Below are 26,377 nucleotides of genomic sequence, written 5' to 3' on the forward strand. Positions count from 1 at the left end.
CAGTGAGATCGTGTAGATGACAGCACCGGCCTGGCGTACGAGAGAAAATGGCAGGGATCATTCTATGACCTCACAGTGGAAGAAGCAAGATCTAAGCCCTGAGAGGTGGTGCGCATCCCACCCTCGGGCTCCTTCCACCAGGACACCGGCTTCTGGATCTCCGCGGAGTTCTGTTCTTAAGTTAGCGGGGACACAGTGCAGGACACCTGGGGACCCAGTGCCCTTGGAATTCTTTACCTTCAGCTTTGCATGCTGCACATGAGTCCTCATGGCTCAGCAGAGAGAGCCGAGGTCGGCAGGAGGATCTCTGTCTTGCACAACATATATGATTCTCTGAGCATTTCTATATGTTGAAAATATTTTATTTAAAAATGTACAACCACCCCTCCTCCCCAAAATTGCGTGACAGAGATTTCATCAGACCTGACAGCTAATGAGACAAGGAGGACAAGGCACAGAGAGGAACAGAGAAATAATCCTTGTGCATACCTTCCGAATTTCCATATATTACTAAAATTACCCATATCTGTGTCTGTCCTGCCGCTCTGTGCATTACATATCTTTGCATCCCCCAAGCCTAGCACAGTGCCCGGCACATAGTAGGTGCTCAAAGTGCCCATCATTTGTTGAACTGAGCTCACAACACAGAAATAGAGAGCCAGTTAGAGCAAATGCTGTCCCTTTTCCCAGGACTGTAGCTTCCAGACCCGTGTGAGGCCTCAGCCTGATTTCTGTTCACCTGAGGACCCCAAGGCAAACTGCATTTCCATCAGCACCTCACTTGCCTGCAGCAGCGGGACGGGTTGGTGGCGGGCACCAGAGGTGCTCAGTGTTCAGTCACTCAGAAAGTGGGTGAAAGGGCCGCGCCTCCTGCTCCCTCCAGCGATGCACTTCCATTCTCTGAAATGACAACTTCTCTGCACTCACTTAATGGGATCCCAAATAACACGTTGCAGACCAGTCTTTTATCACTGTTGCCCCTTGGAACACATTTCGAATGCTGGCCATTAAAAGCAGGCCATTTCACGGTTCTTTAATGATGACACTAATAACTGTGGATTTTTGTCTCCCAGAGTCGTGATGAGCTGAGCCAAGGAGCAAATTACAGAGCTAACTTCTATGTGCATGGTTTACTGATCTGTGAGCTTCAAGGAAACTGCACCAGCCCCTATAGTTTGGCAGTCCAGACTACCTTTTCATCTGCGTAATTGGGCCACGAGGGCACAGTTAATATTCAATTTATATTAATAGGAAGACAAAGAACATGATGTCCCAGCTCCATATTGAAGTAATGGGCATTTCAAAATATTCTACCTGGTAATTATAAATAAATCAGTTTTCCCATGACCCAGCCAGGATGATGTCGCTAATTCACTGTGCATTTCCTCATAATTTATCCTGAGAAAGTTCAGTGCTGCCATGTGCACTTATATCGCAGAGTATACAAGGGTGCTCCTTCGTAAAACACCCAGCTGTCTTCATCCATGCTGTTCCCCATCTTTTCTTAACAGGTGAAAGTCATGCTTCGCATCTGTTCCACCTTGGCTCGAGATACCTCAGAATCCAGCTCTTTCTTAAAGGTGGACCCACGGAAGAAGCAGATCACCTTGTACGATCCCCTGACTTGTGGAGGTCAAAATGCCTTCCAAAAGAGAGGCAACCAGGTTCCTCCAAAGATGTTTGCCTTCGATGCAGTTTTTCCCCAAGACGCCTCCCAGGTGGGTATCAGCCCCCTCTCAGGCTCAGCAGTGTTGATTAAAGAAGCGTTTACTCATTCACAAGGGCTCTTGAGCTGGGAGGGTGTCTTCTGGAGCGTTCGGATGGACCAGTTCCTTCAGGAGTCAATCTGAGCTCCATTGAATGGTCCAGTGCTTTTGAATTACTGGTGTCAGACTTTGGGCAGGATCAGCGTGCAGGAATTTCAATAAAACATGTCCTTGAGGAGCAGGAAGTGCGAGCCAGTCAGTGGATCACACACAGAAGCAGGAAGATAACAGAAAGGGACAAGGACAATGCGTCAAGGGGCTGGTGACAGATCCAGTAGGACCCTACTCCTGCCTGGGCATTGTACGAAGGGAAAAAAATGTTTCAGGGAGCTGATTAGAATTAGGCAATCTCCTAGGACCCAGTATAAGCACACTGGGGTTGAGGGCAAGTCTGTAGTCCTGGTAAGGAACTGGAGTTCAAGGCAGGGAAACCGAGGCTGACATGCATCCTGTGGCCTGGCTCAGTGGAGTGAAGGGGAAGAAGAGAGGCTCAGGGATAGGTGTTATATTCGCTTAATTGCTGCATTACAAATCACCCTAAAATTCAGTGTTTAACACAATAAGCATGTATTATTGCTCATCGGTCAGCTGAGCAGCTCTTCTGGTCCTAGCTCAGCTCATTGGTATGTCTATGATCAGCTGTGGCTTGGGTAGGCAGCTCTGTGGATCTTGGCTGGATATTAGCCAGGCGAAATAAAATCATGCTATATCACACCACAGGCACATGTCTTTGGGGGTTGGCTGGCTTTCCGCTGGTCTAGAATGGCCTTGACCAGGTCGGCTGGTCTCTCTTCCACATTGTCTGTCATCATCCAGCAAGCTAGCTTGGGCTAGTTTTCAAGGCAGCATCCAGGACCCATCCATGCAGGTCTCTGGAGGCCTAAGCTCAGAATTGACCCAATATCACCTCTGCTGGATTCTACTGGCCCAGCTTCATGAGATGGAGAAGAGATTGCTTCTAATGATTGGATGAGCTCCAAGTTACATTGCAAGGGGGCTGCACCCAGGCTGGGGTGGAGAATTGGGGCCATTTTTATTAATCTACTGTGAGCATAATTGGGAGGCTACTTAGGGGCCCAGGGTACCAAAATTACTGAGCCATGGGCAGCCAGTGAACTGCAGACCTCACCAGATGCTGCAACTAAAGCTTCTAGTAAATATCTGTTCTCATTTGGATTCGCCCTGGAGCTTTGGTGAAGATGGGCCTCTAAGCGGGACCAAATAGCACCTGTTCCTGTGGGGGAGGGAGCAGGGACACACGTGTAGAACTGATTGCAAAAATGAATAACCCAGGTTACAGGATATAGTGGCCTACTTTGCCTGCAATTTGCATCTTTCTGATAAGTTTCTAGTGCTTATCAAGATTTACATTAAACAGTGTATAGTATAATAACTAACAACCTATAGCAGAACCTGATGACAACAGTGCAAATAGTTACCATCTGCAGCCTCTGTGAATTTCTTCCAGGCTGCATCTGAGTAGAGGAGGTGGCGATGTTCTCACGGGCTCCTCTATTAACCGTGGGCACGTAGCACGTGTCACAGGCTCCATTCATTAAGAAGTTGAGCATGTGGTTTCCCCAAAGAGTTTTACTCAAGAAGACAAAGTACTTTATGAATCAGTTCTACGGTTTCTCTCTTTATTACGTTTTTTGTGTGGCATAGCACCCAATGGGCTCGGTCATTTAAACCTGACATTGGGGCTAATAAATGGCCTACAAATAATTTCATGAACACAGTTAAAACTTTTCAGAAGCAAATCTCCACAAGTTGTAAGAATTCCAAAACAACTCCTAAATTAAGCATGGACTATTAATGAGCTGTAGATTTATTTCAGAAAAAGGGGCCGTTTTCATTGCTAGCCTTTGTTTACATGTCACACTTGGCTCCAGAGCTCAGTACACTCAATGTTGGAGTTTCACTCGTTTCAGAACGCCTTACTTTCATTCACATTTCCAATGTTGTTATAATTTACATGTCTGTGTCAATTCGCAGTTTTCAAGACATTTCAGAGACATTAACGCATTTGACTCTTCCTAGAATTCAGTGGGGTAGGAAGGGAGGCATTGATGTTTTCATGTAACACACAAGGAAACCAAGACTCAAAGATTAAGTCACCTGTTCAAAGTCTCTTTCCCGAGCAGACGTCCTTCCTGGATTCCCCCCCCCACCCCACATTAACCTCTCTGTATCCTGCTCGGTATCATATTGTATCTTTGACCCCTAGCAGTGTGGCCTCGGGCGAGTCACTCAACCTCTCTGGGCCGCAGTGTCCTCATCTGTCAAGTAAGAACATGACCACAGTGTTCCTCATCAGGCTGTGTGATTCATCAACACATAAGGTGCTCCCAGCAGAGCCAGCAACACAGCAAGTGCTTAATAAATGCGGCTATTTTTACTGTTATCACTGTCAATAATAGCAGCATGCTGCCGGCCAGGGCCAGCTCAGCCCCACGGGGTGGGCACCCCTGGAGCCCCCAAGCCCGAAAGGAGGGAGTGTGCGGCGTGGGCCTGTGCTCTCCAGTCCTGATTTTCAGCCTGTGAAGCTGCAGCCGCTATGGTGACCCAGGCAGTTAGAAATCGTGCTTTCTCTTGGTTTCTAAGGAAATCAACTTCCTGAAGCTAAGCAATGATTAGAACAGTCCTGGTTCCTGGTTGCCTTCGAGAGCCATCCATATGGCCCTTCAGTGGCTTCGGCAGTCGCTGGCTGCCCTTGTTGGGACACGCCTCTGTGGGGACACAGCTCTGCCGGAGAACCTGGACTTGTGGGCAGGCGGATGCTTCCTGCAGACCTGGCCCTGCCCACGGGTCTGTGCTCGGGAAGGCCGCATGCCTCTCCAGGTCCACGGGGAAGCAGCAAGGGGCCTCCGGGCCACCGTCAGCTCTTAACACACACCAGATGGACAGCACACTGACCACTGTCTTCTCAGTAGAGAGCCGGGCGGGAACTGTGCTGGGGGGTGATGCCTCCCCAGCTCTGCGCCGCAGCTCTCCTCTCACCCCGGCCTCTGCACAAGTGACTCAGTGTGGTCCACACACAGCCAACATTGTCCCAGGCGGCTCAGGAATCAAATACAGCTTATTTTATGTATAGCTCAAGAAGATTTCTCAGCCTCCTGCCTCCCGTCCCACTTTATGTCCAAAGAAGGCTTAGTCCATCGGGCAGCCTTCTGCCCGCTCTGCAGACACGCCTCTGGCAAATTCCGTCAAGACGCTACTGCTTCTGTCTCAGGGTTAGCACTGCGCTCTCCTTGCCTAAGTCCTGGGGGGGTTGAAAGGTCCTGTGAGCCCCACAGCAGCCCTGTCCTGCCACCCCTTGGGCCCAGGAGGAGCCCCCCACCCCCCACAGAGTTGCTGGGGACCACCCGGGAACAAGTGACAGTTGTTGGAAGTGTGGTTTTCAATTTTCAGTTTAGGAGAGAAAACTGATTTCCAAATACTTGGGTTCATTGTGCGGCTGGAACTTACAGCTGAATAACAACATTCACAGCCCAGGTGCCCACCGGGAGGCACGCTGCCGGAGGACTGCAAAGCCTCATGTTAGAACCGCCTCCCGGAGCTCCCACGAGCCCTGAATCCAGCTTCGAGACAGAAATGAGAGCAACAGGGCACAGCCAGTAATGCTTCTGTGGAAAGTCTCAGGTGCTAACCAAAGAGAAGGAGGCTTCCCAGATTTCCAAGTTCGTCCACAAAACTGACTGAGCGCTGATGGCTTGCAGGGCGCTGTGTTAGTGGGTGTTCAGGGGAAATACATCATCGAGAGCCTCGTCCCTGTCTAGGATTTAATAATCAAATGGGAGACCAGACACACACACACCAGGCCAGAGAACACCTAATAACATACCATGTGGTGACTGATATTCTATATGTTGAATGTATCTGTAGCAAAAGAAAGAAAAGGCAGGTTTTGAAAAGAGGAGGATGGGCCGGGCGCAGTGGCTCATGCCTGTAATCCCAGCACTTTAGGAGGCCGAGGCAGGTGGGTCACCGGAGGTCAGGAGTTTGAGACCAGCCTGACCAACATGGTGAAACCCCCTCTCTACTAAAAAAAATGCAAAAAAAATTAGCCAGGCATGCTGGCGCACGCCTGTAATCCCAGCTACTCGGGAGGCTGAGGCAAGAGAATCGCTTGAGCCTGGGCGGCAGAGGTTGCAGTGAGTCGAGATCACACCATTGCACTCCAGCCTGGGCAACAAGAGTGAAACTCCGTCTCAAAAATAAAGAAAGAAAAGAGGAAGGTGTGAATTGAAATCAAGGAAAGAGGTCGGGAGAGAAAGCAGATATATATCACAAACCTCTTGCCTATGTGAGGACTACCGCGTCTCTCAAGGTCTGTCTTGTGAAATGGTGGGTCACCTTTTTCCTGTAAAAAGCCCGGCCTGTTTCATAAACTCTGTGTATACATGTGTCAGCAGAGGGTGAGTGGAGAGTTTAAAGGCCTTGTCTGGGAGCCCAGAGTGTCCGATGAGGGAAGGGAATGAGGTGCGTGAACACACTGCCCCATTCCAGCCTGCTCCTGCCTGCGCTACGGACGCATTTGCTGAAATGCACCATGGATTAGCAGAAGGGTGGTTGGCAGTGGACGTGCGGTAATGCTCAGGCTTGCAAAGGGCGGAAGGTTGCCAGGGGTTCTGAGCATCTCCAAAACTTCATGGCAGAGGCCAACCCACCTGGGAACACAGCTGACACCCGAAGCCCCAGGAAGGTGGGTTCACTTTCGTTGTTAGTGATTCCTCCACTGCAAGGTTCATTCATGGCTTGTGTCTCCTCTTGTGTCTGACAGGCTGAAGTGTGTGCAGGCACCGTGGCAGAGGTGATCCAGTCTGTGGTCAACGGGGCGGATGGCTGCGTGTTCTGTTTCGGCCACGCCAAGCTGGGTTCGTGAGAGTTGCGCTTTCTCATGCGGCTCGCTGGGCTCCCTGTCGTCCCATGCATTCCTCTGTCTCCCTCCCAGAGTTTCTCCGATGACAGGAAGGGCTGCGTTTCTCTTAGATGCTGAGCTGAATAACCAGTAACAAGTTAGAAGACAAACACCTATGTTCGTTGTAGGCGGACACCCACTCATGTAGGAAAGGCTTCAAGTCCAAGAGGTGGACAGAGAAGTAGCAGGGTTGTTCCCACTTGGTCCAGGTCAGAGCCAAGCCCAGAAGGCAGAAAGGAAAATGTTCATTTCCTGGGCAGCCGCTGTTTGCAGATAGGCCCCTTGCCCTACCCCCTCCATGAGGCTGTGGGTTGGTGGTTGGACCCCTGTGAAAGCCAGAGGAGCAACCTCCAAGCAAAGCCCAGAGCCCAGGACGCATCTGGGGAAAGCGGTGCACACCATCAGGAACACTCCAGCACTGGAGCGTCTGGGAAAGGAGGCAGCAGAGCCCCCAGCAAGGGGTTCATAAATGCCCCCACAGTCCCGTTTTAATTCTGACCTGCGGCCATCTGCTCCGCTGGCCTCGCCCTTACACGCTTGATATGTTTAGTGAATTGAGGAGCTTCAAAAAGTGTCCCTTGGCAGAGATTCCAACAGGGGCCTTGCTAGAGCTCACGGAGACCAGTTCTCAGGACAGAAAGCCATCACCTCTCTCTGCACTTCCGCCCTCCCCAGCCCTTCCTCTTGATCTTGATCTAAACAGTGATCTGGATTTTAATGGAATTTGCTCATGCCATAAAAATATACACAGCATTTAACTCGAGACAGGATATAAAGTGTGAATATGTGGGCTTCATCTGGGGGGTGGCTATAAAAACTATAATGATGATGAAAAACCCGTGCCTTCCTACTGTGTGTAAAGTAGTGCAGGAACTGGATAGCATGGGATATCTGGGGTCCTCCTCAAGGTACATTGTGATTTAATCCTGTCACATGTCTGGGCTCTTGCTTTGTTTCTTTTTTTAAGAGATGGGCTCTCAGTTGCCTGGGCTGGAGTACAGTGGCATGATCATAGATTACTGTAACCTCCAATTCCTGGGCTCAAGTGATCCTCTCGCCTCAGCTTCCCCAGCAACTGGGGCCACAGGCATGCCACACCACACCAGCTGATTTTTAAAAATTTTTCCTAGAGGCAGGGTCTCAGTGTGTTGCACAAACTGGCCTGGAAATCCTGGCCTCAAGCAATCCTCCCATCTTGGCCCTGCCAAAGTGCTGAGATTACAGGCATGAGCCACTGAGCCCAGCCAGCATTCTTTATTATAGCCATTTAGTTAGTAATATCAGATAATGCCTTCCGTTGTTGTCAAATACTACTTCTCTCATCTTTTCATTCCTTCTCTTCCCTTTTCCCCCCTTCCCCGTGCCTTTCTTCTATATCCTTGGCATCTATTTTGGAGACTCCACGGAATGATGCCTGGATACTGAACCTGCTTTCCTTCCTTCCCTGGTTCTCCCAGGAAAATCCTACACCATGATCGGAAAGGACGATTCCATGCAGAACCTGGGCATCATTCCCTGTGCCATCTCTTGGCTCTTCAAGCTCATAAATGAACGCAAGGAAAAGACCGGCGCCCGTTTCTCAGTCCGGGTTTCGGCCGTGGAGGTGTGGGGGAAGGAGGAGAACCTGCGGGACCTGCTGTCGGAGGTGGCCACGGGCAGCCTGCAGGACGGCCAGTCCCCAGGCGTGTACCTCTGCGAGGACCCCATCTGCGGCACGCAGGTGATTGCTTCTGAAGCCTGGATCGCCCCAAGGTGGCTCCCTCCCCACCTCAGAGGCTGGGGCACCTCAACTCGTGAATCACTCAGCCTGTAAACTCGGGGGCTTACAGGTGTTTACTTTAAAGTGGACTAGAGCTTTATGGCCTGCAGCTGCGGGGCCATCTGCTTGTCCAATCTAAATATTTGTACCTTGACTCTAATTGACAATGAGCAGGAACCTCAATTGTTGTAGCATTTGGGGGAGAAATGGAATTCACTTTCTTTATGCCCCTTTCAAAAAAAAAAGTACAATCTTCCTTTGTTTAACAACAAACCGAAATATTTACTGCTCTGCACAAATAGCTAGAGCCATTACGGGGGCTGTTTATGACTCTGTAAACTGTGTGTCGGGCACTGGTTTACAGCCGGACTAGCAGTGCTGCAGGAAAAACTAATCACCACTTTCTAATTAGAACCATGATATAATTGCTAGAACTATGGAAGCCGAGAGAAGCTCCAGTTCGCCGTTTCAGGATGCTATGCCTGTTGGGAGGGTCTCTCCTTTGCTGTTTGACAATAGATGTAGGAATGACTCAGAAGCTGCAATTCATATCCAGAATAATCAATCCTTCCAGTCTCTAACAGTAGGCTTTATTTTCCCGTGTTATCAGAGGCCTCCTTTTGTAGATAGGTGTTGCGTTTGATAAGTACCTGCCTCTTTCCAACTGGGATTGTTTGCACAGGTGAGGATCCCTCCCTTGGCCTGTTATACTCATCACTCAAACCCGACCATGCTCTGCCCCTGCTTAAAGCACCTCAGATCCTTCCATTTCCCTGAGTCCTCTTTCGTCTGCATCAGTCACCTCGAGGACTTGTTTAAACACTGATTGCTGGGTACTCCCCGCCAGAGCTTCCAGTTCAGTAGGTCTAGAGCAGAGCTCCAAAATGTGCATTTTCAACAAGTTCCCATGAGGTGCTCATGCTGCCCGTCCAGGGACCACTTGTTGGAAACCACTGTTCTGAGGCATAAAATGTGCAGAGACAGTATCTACACAGTGTCTGTGATGGAATCAGGAGGACGCGACCCACTGCTCCTGTTCCAGGCAACTTCTCGACATTCAAATATGCTTTCATTCGCTTTTAGAACTTCATTGATGAAGTTCCACTAAGGGGTGAAAAATCTGGTTAAATGAAGGCTAAGCAAAAGAGGAAAAGACCAATGTTCACTTTAACTCCTGTTGAAAAATCTTTTAAATTCTTTGGTTTATTTTTCCATAGCGAGACAAAATTGCTAACACAGAAGAATCTCTCTTTGAAGTTTGAGGATTTTGATGGCCTCACGTTCTAAATATTGGCTCTTACAGTTCAAAATTATTTGTATAGTTAGAGTAGAAAATTGTCAGAATTTGTACCAACCTTAAGACATGTATTGCGAATTAGTTCTTTGAACAAATCAGAAATATGAGTTTCCTTTTCTCTCCAAAAAGAGGAGTGCTGGTTAAATTCTGTTAATGTGATTGTTGTGATTCAGATTTAAAATAATTGCCAAGTATTTTCATAAGATTTAGATGCATTACCCTCTATGCTTTCTTTAGTCAATTAATGAGTATGCTAGGAGCATGGATTCAGGAACTAAAGGTAAAAATAGATATCTCCTAAATTTAGAAGAGACATTCAAGTATGAGTGTTTCAGGGTGCCTTTTACACTGGCTTCTTATTTATAACTATGCTGGTAAATATGGCCTAAAATTGGCTTTAATTAAATCACTGAAAAACTGGGAGTCAAATGAAAGCTAACCAAGGTTTTTTACATCTTTGGGACACCACTGCTATGAGGTCTCAAATCACATCTTGCAACCTACCTGTCTCCAAACAATCTAATCTTTGGACTCGAGATGCAGTCACATCGCTCCTGCTTTCTTAGGTAAATGGATAGCGAGGGGTGTTGGTCTGCCGCCCTCTGCAGAGATAATCATGAGCCATCTGCTCCCAGCTTTTCACACCCACTAGTTCCAGATTCTACTTAGGTTGTAAAATAGGTAAAAATAGGTTTCATGCAATAAGTATGCTCAATATTAATTTTCAGAAACGAATTAATTAAGCTGAGAATTGCACATGAGCATAGCACCTCGTTGCAGAAGGGTTTTTGGCCTTAGAGAGGCACGTGGCTTTACTATACAGAAGGCACAGCCAGCTGAGTGGAGCCAGGGACACCCAGGCGTGAGTGACAGCAAGCGCTCCTCAGCCTGCAGCCTCAGCTTTTGGCTTCTGTCTTCCAGTTGCAGAACCAGAGCGAGCTGCGGGCCCCCACCGCAGAGAAGGCTGCCTTCTTCCTGGACGCCGCCATTGCCTCCCGCAGGAGCCACCAACAGGACTGCGATGAGGACGACCCCCGCAACTCACACGTGTTCTTCACACTGCACATCTACCAGTACCGGATGGAGAAGAGCGGGAAAGGGGGAAGTAAGTCGACCACTCCACCCTCCTGCCTCCTTAGCGGCTCTGGCCCTAGCCAGAAACCCCTCGGACAACCATGACGTGTGTGTGTGTGTGTGTGTGTGTGTGTGTGTGTGTGTGTGTGTGTCAGGGTCTTGCTCTGTCACCCAGGCTGCAGTGCAGTGGCACGCTCACAGCTCACTGCAGCCTCAAACTCCTGGGCTGAAGTGATCCTCCTGCCTAAGTCTCCCAAGTAGCTGGGACTGCAGGCTCATGCCACCACACCTAGCTATTTATTTTTTTATTTTTTAGAGATGCGACCTTGCTATGTTGCCCAGGCTGGTCTAGAACTCCTGGTCTTGAGATCCTCTTGCCTTGGTCTCCCAAAGTGTTGGGATGACAGGTATGAGCTGCCACGCCTAGCCAAACTTTTCTTACTAGACTACAATATGCAGTTCAGTGATTCGTAATGCAAGATAATTATAGTGTCTGGGCTGAAGTTTACTTTTGAACTGCCCAGGGAAAGGTGTTTGCTTTGGTAAAGATGATTTACAAATGTCCTGAGAATGTGAGAGGTCAAACTCACAAAAAGAAAACAACTGCCTAACAGTATCTTTTTGTTCACAGACCCCAAAAATGCTCATCAAGACCAACATTTATCCACCAAGGCACCCTGGCAGTGTGTTATTATCATTAGCTTGAGGCCACTACGTGGGCCATGTGTTTTTAAATAGCAGAGAAATCAGAGTTTTGAATAACTACCCAGACCCTGGCTGCCTCCCTCAAATCACCGGTGAAGGTTTACTGTCAAAACCCAGGCACAGTGTCCGCTCTTCGAGTGAGCTGCCCTGCCAGGAACCCGACACTGTGCCCCTACGCACCCCTCTTGGCTGTGTTTCCAAAGTCAGCCCGGGCCGGGGTGCAATCCTCTGCCTTCTGTGAAGTAGTGTTTACTCTTTGCCCAGCAGAGTTGAGCACCAGATCAGCTGAATGTCTCCAGTGGGGATCTCGGAGCAGGGGCAAAGTGGTCTGTTGATTTCACTGGGTTCCTAAGGCAGGTTATGGGTAACAGGGCTGCTGGGCTGGCCGGGCAGTGGCTCCCGTGGTTCCTCCATGTCCCGCTCTGCACGGCTTTCAATACACAGGTAACTGGTTGCCAGCGCTTTCTGCATGATTGTCTCAAAGACACTGGATGCCAGAAAAACAATCAGAAAACTGAGTTAAGAGTCTAACCCTGGACTGGAAGTTGTAAAGCTAATTGACTAAAGCAGAGACAGTCCACCAAGCTGTTCTAGATGAAGCCTAGAATTAAGACATCCAAGTAGGACCAGGCATGGTGGCTCACACCTGTAATCCCAGCACGTTGGAAGGCCGAGAGGGGCAGATCACTTGAGGTCAGGAGTTTGAGACCAGCCTGGCCAATGTGGAGAAACCCCGACTCTACTAAAAATAAAAAAATTAGCCGGGCATGGTGGCACACATCTCCCAGTTAGTTGGGAGGCTGAGGCAGGAGAATTGCTTTAACCTGGGAGGCGGAGGTTGCAATGAGCCCAGATCGTGCCACTGCACTCCAGCCTGAGTGACAGAGCAAGCCTCTGTCTCAGAAAATAAAAATAAAATGACATCCAGCTGGGATCTACGGACAGGATCCCCCTGCTTTCTCCCTAAGCCTCCTCGTGGCTCAAAAGACCTGGAAAACAGTACTCCTGGAGGGAGAGCTCTTGCAGGCTCCTGTTGCCCCCAAGCAAAAGCTCCTCCCTCCCCCACCTCAGTGACTCTCTTCCTACTCCTTAGTTATTGTTGTTAAAATCCAGGTTTATTGCAGTATAATTTACATTCACTAAAACATCACTTTTGTGTGTCTTTAGATGAGTTTTGGCCCATCTATACAGTCATGTGGCCACCACCATTATACAAATAGAGCACGAGGCTAAAGTTCCCTCTTGCCCTTTGTCCCTTCCCCTGACCTCTAGCCCCTGGCAACCATGGATCTGATTGTTGTTCTGGTTTTGCGTTTATCCAGGATATCACAGGAATGGACTCTTGTGGCCCGGACACGGCCTTTTGTGTCTGGCTTGTTTCACGTAGTGTAACGCATTTGAGATTCCTCCATGCTGCAGCACACGTCTCTTGTTTCTTCTGGTTCCTGCTGCCTGCTCTGCCTGCTCCTTTAGTTTTTTTGTTTGCTTGAGACGAAGTCTCACTCACTCTGTCGCCCAGGCTGGAGTGCAGTGGCATGATCTCGGCTCACTGCAACCTCCGCCTCCTGGGTTCAAGCGATTCTCCTGCTTCAGCCTCCCATGTAGCTGGGAATACAGGTGCCCACCACCACGTCTGGCTAATTTTTGTACTTTAAGCAGAGACAGAGTTTCACCATATTGGCCAGGATGGTCTCGAACTCCTGACCTCATGATCTGCCCGCCTTGGCTTCCCAAGGTGTTGGGATTACAGGCGTGAGCCACCGCGCCCGGCCTCTCCTTTAGTTTTGTCTGGGCCTGGAGGCTTGACTATCTACCCTGCCACCGGGACAGAACGAAAATATCCGCAGCTGGGGCTGGAGTTGCTCTAAGGGGGCCGCTTTTTATGGCTCTGAAAATCAGCCCTGAGCTGCCTCCAGTGGCTGCTGTGACGAACCCAGAGGTTCCGGTCCTCACTTGCAGCGGGCGGGGCGCCCCAGGGAGGTGGCCTGTTAGCGCGAGGTCATCTCTCTCTCGGCAGCCCGTGATGGGGAGCAAAGTCGGCTGAGGATAGTGAACGGGAATCTCTCGGGAGATTTACTCTCGGTAACAGCCTCACACCACGGAGAGCGCTTCCGCTTAGAATAACGTTCTTTTTTTTTTTTTTTTTTTTGAGACGGAGTCTTGCTCTGTCGCCCAGGCTGGAGTGCAGTGGCGTGATCTTGGCTCACTGCAAGCTCCGCCTCCCAGGTTCTCGCCATTCTCCTGCCTCAGCCTCCCGAGTAGCTGGGACTACAGGCGCCCACAACTGCGCCCGGCTAATTTTTTTTGTATTTTTAGTAGAGACGGGGTTTCACCATGGTCTCGATCTCCTGACCTTGTGATCCGCTCGCCTCGGCCTCCCAAAGTGCTGGGATTACAGGCGTGAGCCACCGCGCCCGGCCAGAATAACGTTCTTAAAGAAGGAAATAGGGATCCGGATAGGGATGAGGAGATCCAGACCTTTAAAATCAACAGCACAATTGTAGCCACACTTCTCCGGACTGTGTGGGAGTTGACCTTGAACCCTGCCCTCACTGTTTTCTCCTGGGTAGTGGCTTCGCCCTGTCAATGTAAGAGTCTGACGAATGTTTAGTTTATTCTTTTACGCAGTTGTCAATAATCATCACTATCAGAGCCTGCAGTACTTTCTTGTACTTTCAGCCAACAGTGACTTGCAAAACATCTAAATCTTGAGCCAAACGACTCCCAAATGGCACTGAGGAGAAAAACTCGGGAGATGGGATAATCTCTCCTCCTTCCGGGTTTCAAACCAAACTGAGGACAACTCTGCTTTGGGTTTTGTACTTTTTTCTTTTTTGCGGTTCTGCTTTCCACTTGGAATCTGAAAGTAGGGAGAAATCTTGAAAACAAGGAAACAGTTCATAAAATGACTTCAAATATAGGAACCTGAAATTCAGCTTCCACAAAAGTTTAGGCCAAGACATTCCCTAAACACAGTGATCCACCCCAAATCAGTACCTAAGGAATCCTGCACACTTACTAAATGTTTAATAGCCAACTCATCTCCTATTTTTAAATTGTGAAAGAGAATTGCTTTTAAATAATGCATTCAGGTTAAAGGAAAAGGCAAACACCACACATGGCTTCCAAAACCTCTGCTAGGTCCTTCCTAGTGTTTCAGTAGATGAGGACAAATAAGGGAAGGAGTCCAGGGGTCGTGGGATCGGCACACCTGGGGGACATCTCTCTCCTCTCGAGGGGAAAGGATCCAGGCCAGAGTGCACACCGCCTCCCCGCCTGGGACTTGCTTGACCTCAGTGAATTTATAACTGTTTAAAATATTATGAGGCGATTTGGAGCGTTGTTTAAAATGGAAATTTTGTTTACTTAGATATAAGTAACAATCCCTGCGGACCTGGCAGCCAGAACCCAATTAGGGGAAAGTTTATTAATTAGTCACCCCGCAGGGAAGCCATTAGAAGAGAGCTCTGCCGCAAGAACTAAATAGGCTGTGTGCGCGCGTCTGAATCTCATACGCACACATGCATTTTATACATTTTACACACAGATGCATTTTACACCTATAATTTTACACACAAATGCATTTTACCCATATGTAGACAGACAATAAAAGGTTTTAAACATTTCCAGTCAAAATAGAAAGTCTTTGTTGATGTATCCCTGTTTTGCAGATAGCACTAGGTTAAGCTTCAAATATCTCCCTGTTTAGAAGATCATTGGAATTGGAGGAACTGATCCTTCAACATCATGAAGGCCTTCCTCTGCTTTGCTAAGCCAAATCTGTGATAGCTTTGAGAGCCGCCTTGGGGATCCCAGCACTGGGAAAGAGACCCTGAGGCCCTGCTGATCAGAGAGCTGCTGATTGTAACGACGCGTGTACCAGGCACCTCAAACAAGGTGGTGCTTAGGACCAGAAGTGTTTCGGGCTTCAGGTTGTTTTCAGATTTTGGAATATTTGCTTATGTAATGATATCTTGGGAATGGGACCCAAATCTAAATATAGATTTTATGTATGTTTCATATATGCCTTATAGACATAGCCTGAAGGTAACTTTATACAAGATCTTCAATAATTTTGTGCATGAAACAAAGTTTTTTTTGCTTGTTCGTTTTTTTCTTTTTTTTTTTTGAGATGGAGTCTGGCTCTGTCGCCCAGGCTGGAGTGAGCGGCACGATCTTGGCTCACTGCAAGCTCCACCCCCTGGGTTCACGTCATTCTCCCACCTCAGCCTCCCGAGTAGCTGGGACTACAGGCACCCACCACCATGCCCAGCTAATTTTTTTTTTTGTATTTTTAGTAGAGATGGGGTTTCACCGTGTTAGCCAGGATGGTCTCAATCTCCTGACCTCATGATCCACCCGCCTCGGCCTCTGAAAGTGCTGGGATGACAGGCGTGAGCCACCGCGCCCGGCCGAAACAAAGTTTTTACTGCATTTTGACTGCAACCCCTCCAGAGGTCAGGTGTGGAATTTTCCCCTTGTGGCATCATATTGGCCTTCAAAAAGTGTGAGATTCTTGGAGTACTTTGGATTTCAGGTTTTTCAGGTTAGGGATGCTCAGCCTGGACTAGTGACACCTCAGGCTGGTGCATTAATGACACAGGGATCTTACCTGTCCTGTTGACAAAGATAGTTTTAAAAGCCCCACTATTATGAGTAATCTAAGCATGCAAGCAACTGTTGCTCGAGGTGCAGAATGACACCAGTTTTCTGATATGTCCATTCACTTTCTTGCCTCTGGGGAGGATGAGAGGGCTTTGTAGGCTGGGCTGCTGTGTGTCCACACAAACAAATGTATGTGCATGCGGGCACACGTCTGTGCTACACTCGTCTGTCTACATGTCTGATCAGACTCTTTAATCTGTTTTTGTTTGTTTGTTTAACACTGAGTCTTGCACTGTTGCCCAGGCTGGAGTGCAGTAGCACAATCTCGGCTCACTTCAAACTTCACCTCCTGGGTTCCAGCGATTCACCTGCCTCAGCCTCCCAAGTAGCTGGGATTACAGGCGTCCACCACCACACCTGGCTAATTTTTGTGTTTTTAGTAGAGATGGATTTTCACCATGTTGGCCATGCTGGTCTCGAACTCCTGACCTCAAGTGATCCACCCACCTCGGCCTCCCAAAGTGCTGGGATTACCACACCCAGCCTAATCTGTTTTCTTTTGACAACGCAAATGTTTTCTTTACATGTTGTGGAATGGCTTAAATCAACTAATGCTGTATTTAGGGCTGTGTGGTGGATATAACTCGGGTGGCAGATGTGGGAAAAGAGGCCTAGGAAAGAACCTTGCTGCTAATGGAGGCAGAGCCAGTCCCCTGCTGTCCCTAGCAGCAAAGCCCTGTGCAGCAAGGATGTCCACACACTGCAGGGCTCTCATCTCCTGCTTGGTCAATGATGAAATGGCAGTTTCATACTTTTAGGTTTTTGTAATCTGTATGTTTTTAAATGTTGGCCAGGAGACACTATTCTGAAGCGTACAGCCTGGAATTCCCATCACCACATCCGTTTCTAAACTTCTCAAGCCTCCTGGCCGCTCTCAGCAGGTAACTGGCATCCTAGCCAATGAGAAGACAGAGCTGACCTGGTGCATTCCTCAACTTCCATCCTTTTGGCTTCACAGTCTCCTGGTTCCTGTACCTCAGTTTCCCCCCTGCTCCTGTCTCCTGGCGTTCTTCCTCCTGCCCCTGCTGCCTCTTCTGGGACCTCACCAACTGGGACCCATCAGTGGTCTTTTCATGCTTATGTATTCAGCCTTTCCTCCCACCAAAGTCAGGGCTGCAGAAGGAAGGGAAGGAGGCAGGGAGGGAGGGAAAAGGCAAGGAAAGGAACCACAACAGCTCCTTGCCTCTGCCACGCTCCTCTGATCGCCTCCTCCGCAAAGAGTCCAGATTCCCCTCTCTTTGTAACATCTTCTTTGAATTTCAGCAGTGTGGGGGATGTTAACGCCTTTGCCTTACTCTGCCTTATATTTTGGCTGTTTGTGAGCTTGTCCAAGCCCTATTAGACTGTAGGTTCCTTGAGACAGAGTGCCACAGTGCTGGGGCTCTGTCTGCTGCATCAGTGCTCAGGTCTCCTTTGTCCAAATGGAATGCATGCTGTGGTTTCAAAAATGAATCTCTGGTCTCGGACTCCTGACCTCAGGTGATCCACCCACCTCGGCCAGCCTGGCCAACATGGTGAAACCCCATCTCTACTAAAAGTAGAAAAATTAGCCAGGCATGGTGGCGGGCACCTATAATCCCAGCTACTTGGGAGGCTGAGGCAGGAGAATTGCTTGAACCCAGGAGGCAGAGGTTGCAGGGTTGCAATGAGCTGAGATCACACCACTGTACTCCAGCCTGGGCAATAGAGGGAAACTCTGTTTCCGAAGGGAAAAAAAAAAAAAAAAAGGATCTCTGGGCTGGGCGTGGTGGCTCACGCTCTAATCCCAGCACTTTGGGAGGTTGAGGCCGGCAGATCACTTGAGGTCAGGAGTTCAAGACCAGCCTGGCCAATGTGATGAAACCTCGTCTCCACTAAAAATACAAAAATTAGCCGGCCGTGGTGGTGGGCACCTGTAATCCCAGCGACTCAGGAGGCTGAGGCAGGAGAATCACTTGAACCTGGGAGGCGGAGCTTGCAGTGAGCTAAGATCATGCCACTGCACTCCAGCCTGGGTGACAGGGCAAGACTCCATCTCAAAAACGAAAAATAAAAAATAAAATAAAAATGAATCTCTGTGGTTCAGGAGTGAGACCACCCAACTGTCTTTCACGTCAGTGGATGGTATCAGGTCAGTGAAGCCTCATAATGCAACACAGTCAGGAGGCGGTCAGCTCCCTGGGTAAGTGGGTTAGCGGGGGACTTACAGAAAATGATATATTCATGTCATAAGGATGTTATCTGAACTTAAATAATACAAATGTATTTTTGTTCATTGATCTTACGAACCGTAAAAGGCCAAGGCCCTCTCATTGAGTCTTCAATTCAAAAGTTGACTTCCACAAACTACGTTCATGTTAACAGTTCAGTTTTTACTTTACATTTCTTCAAAAACACTTTACAACGAACTGGGTATAGACTTTTTCTAGATTCTTACAACATTTTCCACTCTATAATTCCTCATTCACACCAAATTCAACATCTTTAAAAACACTTTTTTTTTTTTTTTTTGAGACAGGGTCTCACTCTGTCACCCAGGCTGGAGTGCAGTGGTGCTATCTTGGCTCACTGCAATTTCTGCCTCCCAGGCTCAAGTGATCCTCCCACTTCAGCCTCCCACGTAGCTGGGGCTACGGGTGTGCACCACCATGCCTGGCTAATAGTTTATATTTTTTTGTAGAGACGGGGTTTCACCATTTTTCCCAGACTGCTCTCAAACTCCTGAGCTCAGGCGATCCACCTGCCTTGGCCTCCCAAAGTGCTGAGATGACAGGTGGGAGCTATGGCACCCGTCCAGAAAATCCTCATTTTTTTTTTAATCACATCTTTTCAAAGCATTGAGTTGAGTTGTTATAAAAACATGAACTCTCTTTACAAAATCATTTCATTGGCTTATATCATATTTTATTATGTTTTTATTTAAAATAACAAGTGGCAGAAACCGGTTTAGGAGGAAACACAGCTGACCCATTAAGAACCATGCAGCTGATTCTTTTTAGAGCAAAAGCGCTCAGACAGACTAGACCACAGCCTCCACTATCCACGAGCCCTCAGCGTGCTGTGGGCGTCAGGCAGCTCTGATGCAGGTGACCCAGGGCATTGCTTAACCTGGCCAGGTGGTACGGCAGTGGCTCCCAAACTTAGCTGCACATTAGAGTCACCTGGAGGGCGCACGCTGCCTTCCAGCCCAATTAAATTAGAAAGCCTGGGAGTGGGAGCCAGGCGCCAGTATCTCTCGGAAGATTTCAGGGTGAGTCCCTTGTGCAGCAAAGTTTGGGAGGAACTACTACGGTGCGGGAAGGTGAGTTAAAAGAACTTCTGCATGCTTTCTGGTTAGCTTCGGATTTTCATCTTAGATTTAGCATTAATTTTCTATGAGATCTTGGGTGGTTTATTTAACATCTATGAGCCTCAGTTTCCTTATATGTAAAATGGGGCTAAATTTCTGCATTGTGGGATATTATAGGAATTAAGTGATATTAGGAGATTTAGGATTTCCTGCCACCTTCCAGGTGCTTAATAGAGTGTGACTCAGGCATAGGAAACATTATATTATTTCCTGTGGGTAGAGTAAGGCATGTGGGTAATTTGGTTTGGTCAAAGTCTAGACTTAAAATATTGCATATTAGAATATAACTAAAGGATTACTCAAGGCAGACTGAATTATGTTCCTTTAACCCTGCAGTCTTGACCTCAAAATCTGGAAAGTCAGTGAGGAACCTGCTTCTTACCTGCTATTATTTGTCACCTATTGCGTTCATTTGCTATGTAACTATGCTTTCTCCCCAGCCACTGGAAGTGATGTAAATTCTTGATAGTGGCAAATGGCCTGTGCTCACTCACCTTGTACTATTTCAAGTTAAACACCGTGTGTGAAATTCAGAATTCTGTGCCTATGGAAACTCCAATGGGTATAGAGCAGAGAGTAGATTTTCCATTGTCTAAATGTGACTCTTACTTTGAGTCACGCAGGCATAATTATAGGTATTTTATAATATTATCCTCAGCACAGTCTAAACTGTGCCTTTTGTTCTCGTGTTCTGTTTTACTACATGTACATTATACATTTTATTCCATTACATCAAATGGACTATTAGAGTCTGAACTGGTCCCTGTCTTTGCCCTTTAATCTGTGGTGCATGTGGAATATCTGAGCTTCTCCTGTCTATATAATTAGGCTGCAAAGCAGATGATATTTTGCTTTAAAACTAACTATTTCCCTAGCGCGCTGCTGTGACCCGAGCTTGCAGGGTACAAAATAGCATAAAACAGAAGTGACACATTACATCTTCCCCTTTAAGGGGTTTTACTGGGGATAGTTGAAGAGAAGCAAAATATAACATCCTTAATGTAAGAAGTTATTTGCCATAGACGTGCCAGTAGCTGGAGAGCTGGAATTGCAATGCTTTCTGTAAATATTTCTGTAAATATTTCTCACCTTTTTTCCTCCGTACTAGATATGGAAATTGAGGGTAGGAAGGGGTGGAGGCAGATTAGCCTTAGGACAGTGGTTCCCAAATATTGTCATCCTGCATCATGCGCAGTGCTGCGTCAGTCCTGTCCTTCAGGCTGTTCTGCAGATGCGTGGACGCCCTGATCCCGCCCACGCACCCCGAATGCCGCCTGCGAATGTGGTCCAGACACACGCGGGTCCCACACACTCTGCTCGCTTTTTGTACCAACACCTTTCAATGTTGCCCCAAATTACTTGGCCTCCACAACAGCTTTGGGAAGTTTCCATCTCTGCCTTTGCCATTTTCCTTCTGTGCAGAATAGGGAAAGGCAGAGGGAAGAGCTGCTGTCCTGGCAGTAACAGGAGGCAGGCCAGGTATGAGGCTGTGAGCTGGGCCACCTGAAAAGATAGGGATCCAGAGGCCTGGAGGAGCAGCATCCCGCTGCTGCCTGGGACTGAGGCGGGGGAAGGGAGACAAAAAAGACAGGGATCCAGAGGCCGCTGTTGCCTGGGACTGAGGCGGGGGCAGGGAGACAGCCGAGGAGTGGGTGATGTGCCCAGAAACACACCACTCTGGGAGAGTGGGGCCTGGGGCCAAACGGCGGTGCTGTTCTCCTGCTGCCTCGTGGAACTGACGGAGGCCACAGGATGTAGCTGAGAGCTCAGGTCTTGCAGTCAGACAATCCATAGTTTGAGTCCTAGCTCTACTACTGGCTGCAGGATCCTGCGCAAGTTTCTTTTTGTTTTTTGTTTTTTTAACACCTTTAATGAGATATACCTGAGCTACAATAAACTGTACATATTAAATCATATAACTTGATGTTTTATCATATGTATATGCCCATGAAACCATCCTCAATCGAGATAATGAACATATTCTCCACCCTCAAAAGTTTCCTTGGGAGCCTTGCCGTTGCTGCCTCCAGCTCCTCTTCCTTGCTGTCTCCAGACCCGCTCCAGATCTACTTTCAGTTTCTAGACATTAGTGTGGATTTCCTAGAATTTTATATAAAAGGAAACATGTCTTGCAGTCGGTACTCTTTTGTGTGACTTCTTTCACTTAGTGTAATGATTTTGAGATGTAATCTTGTCATTGCCTGTATCAATAGTTCATTTATTTATATTTCTGCATAATGGTCCAGATATACCACAGTTGGCCGATCCATTCATCTCCTGATGGACATTTGTGTTGTGCCCAGTTTGGGGATGTTACAGACAAAAGTACTAAAGGTTAAGCATCCCTAATCTGAAAATTCAAAATCCGAGATGCTCCAAATCTGAAACTTTGTGAGCACCAAATGACATCACAAGTAGAAAATTCCACCTCTGACCTCATGTGACAGGTCACAGTAAAAACTTTGTTTTGTGTACAAAATTATCAAAAATGTTGTCTAAGATGATCTTCAGGCTATGTATATAAGGTATATATGAAACATAAATGAATTTAATGTTTACATTGGGTCCTATTTCCAAGATATGTCATTAGATATATGCAAATACTCCAAACTCTGGTTCCAAGCATTTCAGATAAGGGATCTTCAGCCTGGGTGAGCATGCATGCACAAGTCTGTGTGTGGTTGCATGGTTTGGCTCTGTCCTCGCCCAGATTTCATGTTGAATTGTAATTCCCAATGTTGAGGGAGGGACCTGCTGGGAGGTGATTAGATCACAGGGATGGATTTCCCCCATGCTGTTCTCATCATAGTGAGTTATGAGAGCCAATGGTTTAAGAGTGTGTGGCACTTCCCCACTTGCTCGCTGACTCTCCTGCTCTGCCATGGGAAGATGTGTCTTCCTTCACTGTGAGTCAATGAAACCTATTTTCCTCACAAATTATCCACTCTCAGGTAGTTATTTATAGCAGTCTGAAAACAGTCTAATATACATATGGACATATATTTTCTTTCCTTTGGGGTAAATACCTATAATAGAACTGGAATCATATCAATGTCTGGGAATATTTGAAAAAAAAAAAAACTGGAAAGACTGTACCATATGGCACATGTTTAACTTTTTAAGAAATTTCTCAGCTGTTTCCCAAAGTGCTGGTACTATTTTATGTGGAGAGTTCCTGTTCCTCCACGCCCCCAGCAACATTTGGTATGATCAGTCTTTTAAGTTTTGCCTGTTTACATAGTAGGTTTGTAGCAGTATCTTGTTGTGGTTTTAGTTTGCATTTTGCTAATAATCAATGATGCGGAGCATCCTTCCACACGCCTGTTCGGCATCCATACCTCTTCTCTGGTGAAATGTCTCTTCAAATCTTCTGTCCTTTTTGAAATTGTTTTGAAAGTTTTTAATGTATTCTAGATGCAAATCCTTTATAAGATATATTATTTGCAAACATTTTCTCTCAGTCTGTGGCTTCTCTCTTCATTCTCAACAGCATCTTTTGAAAAACAAATATTCATTTTTTTATGAAGTCCAATTTATATGTTCTTTTATGAATCATGTTTTTGCTGTCATATCTAAGAAATCTTTGCCAAACCCAAGGCCAAAAAGGTTTCTTCTTATGCCTTCTCTAGAAGTTTTGTAATTTTAGGCTTCAAATTTAGGTCTTTGATCAATTTTTATTTAATTTTTGTATATTTTGCAATGTAAGCACTCAAGTAGTTTTTTTTTGGGGGGGGGTGGGAGGTTAGGATTTTTTTGCATATGAATATAGTATCCAAAATTTCCAGTATCATTAGTTGTAAAAAACTGTTATTTCTCTACTAAATTACCTTTGTCAAGAATTAGTTGGTCATATTTATGTGCATCTATTTCTAGACTCTGTTCTGTTCCATTGATCTATTTGTCTATCTTTACACCAATACCACACTGCCTTGATTACGGTGGATATATAATAGGTCTTGAAATTAGGTAATGTTAACCTTCCAACTTTGTTCTTATTTTTTAAAGTTGTTTGGCTATTCAGTGTATTTGGCGTTTCCATACAAATTTTAGAGTTGCTTTCCAAATGGATTATGTAGAAAGAATTTCTATGAAAGAAGTCTACCAGGATTCTGACTGGGATTGCATTGAAGCTATAGATGAACTTGGAGATGATTGACCTCTTCACAGTATTGAGTACTCTGACCCAGGAGCACAGTATCTCTCTCTAGTTTAGGTTTTTATTAGTTCCCTTCAGTAATTTTTTAAAGTAGGAGAAAGCAATTATTTAAAAATGTATTTTTTATTGATACATAATTGCATGTATTTATGGGTCATATTTTGATGCATGCGTAGAATATGTAATGATCAACCAGGGAATTTAGAAGATTCATCACCTCAGTTATCATTTCTTTGTGTTGGAAACATTTCATTATTTTCTTCTAGCTATTTGAAAATATACAATAAATTATTGTTAACTATAGTCTCCTACTCTGCTATCAAACACTACCACTTCCTCCTTTTAGGTAACTGTGTATTTGTAACTGTTAGCCCACCTCTTTCATCCCCCTCCCCTGGTCCCCCCTGCCCCCCCCCCTGCCCAACGCACACACATTCTTCCCAGCCTCTGGTATCTACCATTCTACTCTCTACCTGCATGAGATCAACTTTTTAACCTCCCACATATGAGTGAGAACATGCAATATTTGTCTTTCTGTGCCTGACTTATTTGACTTAACATAATGACCTCCAGTTCCATCCATTTTGCTACAAATGACAGGATTTGATTTTTTTATATAACTACTAGTATTTCATTGTGTGTATATAGCATATTTTCTTGAGTCCCATTCCATTCATCCATCCATTGCTGGACACTTAGGTTGATTCTGTATCTTGGCTATTGTGAATAGAGCTGTAATAAATAGAGGGGTACAGGTATCCCTTTGATATACTGATCTCTTTTCCTTTGGACAAACACTCAGTAGTGGGATTGCTAGATCATATGGTAGTTCTATTTTTAGTTTTTTGAGAAGCTTCCATACTGTTTTCTATACTGGCTGTACTAATTTACATTCTCACCAACAGTGTGTAAGAGTTCCCTTTACTATGCATCTTCACTAGATTTCATGGTGGGTTTTTTGTTTGTTTGTTTGTTTGTTTGTTTTGTCTTTCTAGTAATAGCCATTCTAACTGGGGTGAAATGATATCTCATTGTGGTTTTGATTTGCACGTCCCTGATGAGCAGGGACATTGAACATTTTTTTCACATACCCGCTTGCCATGTGTATGTCTTCCTTTGAGAAATGTCTGTTCAGATCCTTTGTCCAATTTTTAATGGATTTGTTTGGGTTTTTTGCTGTTTTGAGTTCCCTGGATATTAATTCCTTGTTGAATGAACAGTTTGCAAATATTTTTTTTCCATTCTGCAGGTTGTCTCTTCACTCTGTTGAATGTTTCCTTAGCTGTACAGAACGATTTTAGTTTAACATACTCCAATCTTTCTAATGTTGGTTTTCTTACTTGTGCTTTTGAAGTCTTAGCCATAAAATCTTTGCCTGGACCAATGTCCCAAAGCCTTTCCCCTGTGTTTTCATCTGGTAGATTTATTGTTTTTGGTCTTAATATTTAAGCCTTTAATCAATTTGGAGTGGATTTGTATATATGGTAAGAGAGAGCGGTCTAGTTTCATCCTTCTACCTATGGACATCTAGTTTTCCAGCACCATTTATTAAAGGGGGTGTCCTTTCCCCAATGCATGTTCTTGGTGACTTTGTCAAAAATGAGTTGGCTGTAAATAGATAGATTTATCTGTAGGTTCTCTATTGTGTCCCATTGGTCTATGTGTCTTTTTATGTCAATACCAGCCTGTTTTATGTTACCGTAGCTTCCTAGTAGTATATTTTGAAGTCAGCTAGTGTGATGCCTCCAGCTTGGTTCTTTTTTTTTTTTCAGTATTGCTTTGTCTGCAAGGTTTTTGTGTGTGTGTGTGTGTGGTTCCATAAGGATTTTAGGGTTGTTTTTCCTATTTCTGTGAAGAATGTCATATATAGTTTGATAGAGACTGCATTGAATCTGTAGATTGCTTTGAGTAGGATGGTCGTTTTAACAATATTAACTCGAACTCAGGATTAAGAAACTCGCTCAAAACCACACAACTACATGGAAATTGAACAACCTGCTTCTGAATGAGTCCTGGGTAAATAACAAAATTAAGGGAGAAATCAATGAGAACAAAGAGACAACGTACCAGAATCTCTGGGACACAGCTAAGGCAGTGTTAGGGAAAAATTTATAGCACTAAATGGCCACATCAGAAAGCTGGAAAGTTCTCAAATCGACACCCTAACATCACAGTTAAAAGAACTAGAGAAGCAAGAGCAAACAAATCCAAAAGCTAGCAGAAGACAATAAATAACTAAAATCAGAGCAGAACTGAAGGATATGGAGACATGAAAAACCCTTCAACAAATCAATGAATCCAGGAGCTGATTTTTTGAAAAAAATTAACAAAATAGATAGACTGCTCACTAGACTAATAAAGAAGAAAAGGAGAAGAATCAAATAGACACAATAGAAAATGATAAAGGGGATATTACCACTGATCCCACAGATATACAAACTACCATCAGAGAATACTATAAACACCTCTGTGCAAATAAACTAGAAAATCTAGAAGAAATGGGTAAATTCCTGGACACATATACCCTCCCAAGACTAAACCAGGAAGAAGTCAAATCCTTGAATAGACCAATAACAAGTTCTGAAATTGAGGCAGTAATTAATAGCCTACCAACCAGAAAAAGTCCAGGACCAGATGGATTCACAGCTGAATTCTACCAGAGGTACAAAGAGGAGCTGGTACCATTCCTTCTGAAACTATTCCAAA

At 46.0% G+C, this 26,377-nt stretch overlaps 1 protein-coding gene across 1 annotated transcript in view; it reads left to right on the forward strand.

Annotated features, from left to right (window-relative positions):
- KIF26B (kinesin family member 26B) overlaps window positions 1-26,377 on the forward strand; it is a 379,580-nt gene that overhangs the window by 264,728 nt on the left and 88,475 nt on the right. Inside the window, exons 4-7 of the mRNA XM_011981178.1 lie at window positions 1,512-1,718; window positions 6,550-6,643; window positions 8,145-8,407; window positions 10,665-10,848. Of these exons, the coding sequence (XP_011836568.1) occupies window positions 1,512-1,718; window positions 6,550-6,643; window positions 8,145-8,407; window positions 10,665-10,848 (748 nt within the window). The remainder of the gene's footprint in view (window positions 1-1,511; window positions 1,719-6,549; window positions 6,644-8,144; window positions 8,408-10,664; window positions 10,849-26,377) is intronic.

Source organism: Mandrillus leucophaeus, unplaced genomic scaffold, assembly GCF_000951045.1.
Source record: "Mandrillus leucophaeus isolate KB7577 unplaced genomic scaffold, Mleu.le_1.0 Scaffold220, whole genome shotgun sequence".
In the NCBI taxonomy this organism is placed as follows: domain Eukaryota; kingdom Metazoa; phylum Chordata; class Mammalia; order Primates; family Cercopithecidae; genus Mandrillus; species Mandrillus leucophaeus.